Here is a 5,542-nt window from a genome sequence, read left to right as displayed (position 1 = left end):
GTTAGTGACAAAACTAACGGAAAGGACTAACTTGAAACTTAAAATAAACGTAAGGGACCAAATTGATACTTTTTAAACGTAAGGGACCAAATTAAAACCTAAAATAAATGTAAGGGACCAAATGTGTAGTTATTTCTCTTTTTGTGAGTGTGACTGAAGACCGAAGAGTAGGTCTAAACTCTTGTGACCACACCAGAATTATTTTCGTTTCCATATTCATCTATCTATATATCAATTTTCACGGCACGGCGCCACCAAACTCAAGATAGGTTGTATAAGAAGGTCATTGGAATAATAGAGTATTGTTTTGTAATGATGCAACCTCAATGGGAAGACTGTTAGCTTCATGAGCTCCATAGGAACCACAATGCACTCTCAGTCTCTCTAATATGTTTAAGATCATCAGGCTCATAATGAACCAAGCATGGTTGTCAAACTTGCGAGTAGACTCTTAAACTCGTACGAGTTTACGTATTTAGTAAGCAAAAACGAATTGAATCGCTTATAGAATCGATTTTTTATAAACTCGATTAGATTCGAATAGACTCGTATAAACTCGCGAGTTTATGGCGAGTTTACGAGTCTATAAATCTTTCTAAGAAAAAATTTAATTTTTTTTATTAAAAAATCCCCATCCAAATCACAAAATTAAAAAAAAAAATTTGAAAACCCTTAATGAAGAAAATAATGAGCAAACTGAAGTTAATGTTGAGCAAGTTGATATTACTGCTAACAATGTTGAGGAACCTGATGTTATTATTACCAATGTTGTGCAATGGTGGCGGCAATGTTGAATTAAGTGGAAGTTCAAGCAATCAAACCTTGGTTAATGACGAAGAAAATGTTTTATCTGGGGCAGAGTTTGATGATGATGGTGAAGATAATGGTGATGATTATATTAGTGGTGATGATGCCACCGGAGTTTTTGATCTTTGAAGTCATTATCATATATATTTCACCGGAGCTTTGCTATTTTATTTTTTTATTGTGAAGCTTTTTTGTTGACAAGTTTGTTTGAAATTTGAATTTTTAAGTTTCCATAAACCCATTTATGAGTAACTTATAGGCTTTTTAAATTCATTTTTAAGTTTCCATAAACCCGTACGAGTCTACGAATCGAGTCTACGACCCTTTTCGAGTCTGAGTAGACTCTCGAGTCTGACAACCTTGGAACCAAGTATCATTTGTATTCTCTAGAGCCCTGTTGTAGCCTTCTTGGTTTGACACTTTTTGTGTGCGCTCAATTCTCGTGTCATGTTAGAATTGTCGCGTCAAAAGTCTAGTAGTGGCTATGTTGTATTGTATAATGAATTTTATTTTGATTTTCTCTAATTCTCACAAATAAAATTGCCTTGCACAATGCACAAATATGTTTTTCACCATACGATGAATAAGTCACATTATATTTTACTCCCAATATAGTTTCAGGCAAAGAATATAAGAATACGTTTGCCTTGGAGTATTTGATACAATATAGTGTGATTTATTGATCTAATGGTATAAATCAACTTGTGCATAATACAAGACACATTATCCCACAAGATATCACAAAATTGCAAGGGCACATGCAAAAAATTACAGTAGACACTACAATGCAATTTTTGGTGTCAAGTAGCCCTTGTGCATATAGTTTTTCAACAGCATTCAAAAGCTCAAAATTACACCCCTGCTAATGCAAACTTGGTTGTCCCAAGAGCTGTATCACAATTCAAATAAATTTTAAAGGTCTTGTGTTTCATTTGCAAAATTACAAAAACCAATTCCAAAGGTAGTTATACACATTATCTTAAATAACTACCTTAAAAGAGCCAAAATTTTGTTATAAAACCAAATTGCTGATAACTGGGAGCTATCATATATCATATGCTCAATAATATATTGAAAGTGTGCGGTGGTGCTTCAGAGATTCACTCTGAACTCCAGAAGCCCAGAGCCAAAGATCCAGCTCCAAACTCAGCACCTGAAACGAGGTAAGAAAGATAGTGAAACTATGAAATGAAAAAATAATAGTAGTGAAGTGAAAGAGTAACAGCAACAACTCTATATGCATTTATCGGAGAAAAGAACAAGGATGAGGTACTATCGGAGAAAATCACTCGCCTGTCTTCCTGATTTTACACTTATCAGCTCCCTCATTTTCTCGACAGCATGTATAGAGCAAGCTCTTAATTCAACTTCCTCCTCAGTCCCTGGACATATTTCTCCACTGGCCTCAATTGTACTGGCAAGTGTTGGACTGAATTTTAAAATGCCAAGTTGCTGAAGCACAGCTGGGACAATATAGTCTGCCATTATAGTCAGAGAGCTTATGTCTTTAAACTCGCCATATCCTTGGCCCCCAAATGCACCATATAAGTCTGCTACAAATATCTGAGCTCTTTTATATAAAAATACTTGACGACCTTTGTACACCGAATGGTCTCTAAAGCCTAAAACATTGCATAACAGGAGTTAGTGAAACAAATTCTTTGCACACAATCAATATCAAATTGAAAAATTAATATTTAAAAATTGGTCATAATTTATTTCAGAACTTAAGCAATGAAAGACAAGAACAGGTGCAAATGTTCTACCCGGAAAATGACGTGCAACAAGGGCAACAAGATTCATAGCTGATTTTCCACACTGCTCAACAAGATTAGATGCTTTTCCGTCAAAACTTCTTTCCAGTTCAATCCCAACCTAGCAGTAGAAGTGAACAATATTAGACATATGACTCTGACATTTTAAGAGATGCTTATAAATTATTACCTTAGTTACATACACAGAACTGGACGCCAGAAAACAGAATGAAAACTAATAAAAACAAAGATGGATATAACTATGACTAAAGGTAACTTCAACAGCAATGATTAGTTTTACCTCATGAAGTAACCTAACACGTTCATCTTCCAAAGGAAGGGGTCTAGGCCAATTCAAAAGCTCGCGAAGTTGTGGACCTAACATTATGAATTGAATTTGTCAGTTTGTTATGCGGAAAAGAATTTCTTCATTGAAAGAAAGCAAATGCACCATAACGCCTGATGTAAATGAGATATCAAAACGTTTTTTTTGTAAAAAAATACTGCCACTTGAACAAAGATACCAGACATTGTTCTCAAATGAGAAATTACAATTTAACAATGGTTCCTGCTCAAGCACTTCAGGCAATCAAATATGTACCAAGCAAAACTATTGTGTTTAATCTGACCATAACATGAACGGAGATTTTACAGTGTTCTGTTCACAGTCCTGAGACATGATTACCAACCATTGAGTAATATGCAATTTTATCCACCATGGCATTACTTGATCTACAATACAATATAGGCCTATTTCACCTCTGTACCTAACTACCTACCCTTAAATAATCTTAACAAACCATAGTCTCAAATTTCAATTGTTCATAAAAACATGAACTGAATTGAAGATGAAGTCCGACACATTCAATTGCTAGTTCCATACCATTCTATGAATGAAAAGAGACATGTTAGTTTGCATACAGTAAATGCAAGGTCCAAACAGAGTTACCAGTATATTTTTGCAGACGGTCAGCATCGAATGCAGACTTATCCTTTTGAAGAGCTGCCTTTAGCCCAGATGCCAAATCATCATAATTCAAATCCTTATCTGTTGTCAAACAAGAAGAGAGTGATCAATGAAAAGAACAGAAAGAATGGCAAGGTTAAAAGCCAGGGGGAAAAGATATGCAAAAATCCTAGGACTATAAGACATTCCACTGAGCCTATTTCATGTATTTGTAAACCAAAATGTCAATTAAACAACTAACCAGATAATCATCCTAATATATGGTCAATAACACCCTAAAGCACTACACTCAACAACAATCAAAATATTTTCTCATTAAATAAAGGCTACTGCACAGATCAGACGAAACCATCGTGTTCAAACTCCAACACACACCAACAAAAAAAACCGTAGTTCTATATGATATATGATTATTTCTCATCAGCATATCAAAGACAATAAGGATTTCTATATCCACCTAATCTCCCATACATTTGAATCTAACAGAGAGAAGCATTTATCAAAAGGTAAAACTTAAGCTGTTAAGCACAGTTTCTTACCTCCAATTGATACTGTTTTGTACTAAACATACACAACTGTCAAAAACTATCAAAAGATGCATTGTAAAAAACTTTTTTATCGAACACATTTAATAAAATAATTGTTTTTTTGTGTTTAGCACAGTAAGAGCAGTGTATTAACCAAAGCAACTGTATGTAAGTTTGACCTGTTATCAAAATGTTTTTTCAATGCCTTAATTTACTACAAAAACATGAATTTTACTATGGTTTTTTTTTTATTGAAATACACAAAGCGAAGATATATAACAATGACTGTTGTGTTGATTAAAGATGCTATAGGATGATGGATCTGTTTGAAAGCGGCAGCATTAGTCAATAAAGAAAGCCACTTCAACAACTGGTCATACAATAGTAGTAATAAGTCAATACACAGGAACAAACATGTTGTTAACCAAATGTCCAAATCAAATGCTTTTGGAAAATAACATCAAAGATATGGAAATCCAAATTTGCCACCTCTTGAATATTCACAAACCATTTTCATATTCACATCATGTTCCAAAAAACACGTTCTACATGATGTATATTAACTTATTTACACTGTACCACCAAGAAAGTTCTTCTAATAGCTTGTCTGAATTGACTTATTTGAACTTGTCTACTGACACAAATACTTGTGAGATTATGTCGGAGTGCTTATGAAAATAACTTATAACATATCCAGACTTTCAACTTATGTTCATAAACTTTTTAGGACAACTTATGACAATAACTTATAGCGTATATGAAAACAGTTAGAATTTATTTTATCTTTTTAAAATAAATTATAAAAACAACTTACAACTTAATTCAGCGCTTACATCATAAGCATTTATATTGATAAGTGTTTGTGCTATAAACGCTGAACTAAACTGATTATGCAAGCATGGCTATATGCTTAATTTAACGACCAGACTCTTGTAATGAGAAAAAAAAAACATCTTTTTTTTCTCATTTCATAATAACCAATCAAATGCAGCCAAAATAATTTCAAATACATTACAGAAAATACAACAACTACGAAAAATATGCAAAAACAGAGGACCATTAACACCCTAAATTAAGATTTAAAAAAAAAAACCGTACCAGGCCAGAAGCAAAAATTCATAGCGTCCAAAACAAACAAGTACTGAACAGTGAGTGGTCCATTATCAAAATAATGAATCCCTTCAAAATCCCATTCAACTTTCGGAATAGAATCAATGGTGTTCACTACTTTCTCAATTCCTGAAAAACACATCAACAAACGCATAATAATGCAACATTTGAATAGAACAACAAAATAAAATATAAAAAACAGAGTTTTGAAAATTGAACCTGAAGAGTCAACAACGACATGAGAGGAGCGGCTAGCGACCCAAGCAGAGGTTTCCCTAACTTCGTCCATGGACTTTTCACAATGCGCCGTTTCAATGTTAACAACTTGTGGTGGTGAACCCTAAAATGAAGACGGTTTTGAAACAAACAAATACTGG

At 33.7% G+C, this 5,542-nt stretch overlaps 1 protein-coding gene across 1 annotated transcript; it reads right to left on the bottom strand.

Moving 5' to 3' along the window:
- Positions 1-1,598: 1,598 nt before the first annotated feature.
- On the bottom strand, positions 1,599-5,542 carry LOC123906338 (queuosine salvage protein-like). The gene is made up of 7 exons (XM_045956246.1): positions 5,385-5,542; positions 5,154-5,294; positions 3,511-3,609; positions 2,863-2,939; positions 2,574-2,682; positions 2,101-2,429; positions 1,599-1,960 (listed from the first exon to the last, which is right to left on the bottom strand). Exons 1-7 carry the CDS (start codon positions 5,452-5,454, stop codon positions 1,868-1,870), a joined length of 918 nt encoding a protein of 305 aa, XP_045812202.1. The 5' UTR covers positions 5,455-5,542; the 3' UTR covers positions 1,599-1,867.

This window comes from Trifolium pratense, linkage group LG2 (genome assembly GCF_020283565.1).
Source record: "Trifolium pratense cultivar HEN17-A07 linkage group LG2, ARS_RC_1.1, whole genome shotgun sequence".
Lineage (NCBI taxonomy): Eukaryota > Viridiplantae > Streptophyta > Magnoliopsida > Fabales > Fabaceae > Trifolium > Trifolium pratense.
Note: the sequence above shows the minus strand (reverse complement) of the source record. Positions and strands in the feature narration are given on the sequence as shown.

Bases quoted from the DNA above. Each gene is read 5' to 3' on its own strand.
- LOC123906338 (XM_045956246.1), bottom strand. From the start codon at position 5,454: ATGGACGAAGTTAGGGAAACCTCTGCTTGGGTCGCTAGCCGCTCCTCT. The intron at 3,610-5,153 runs GTACGGTTTTTT...GTTTGACAACAG, and splicing joins GAATTTTTGCTTCTGGCCTG to ATAAGGATTTGAATTATGAT. The intron at 2,430-2,573 runs GTAGAACATTTG...GCAATGTTTTAG, and splicing joins TGTTGCACGTCATTTTCCGG to GCTTTAGAGACCATTCGGTG.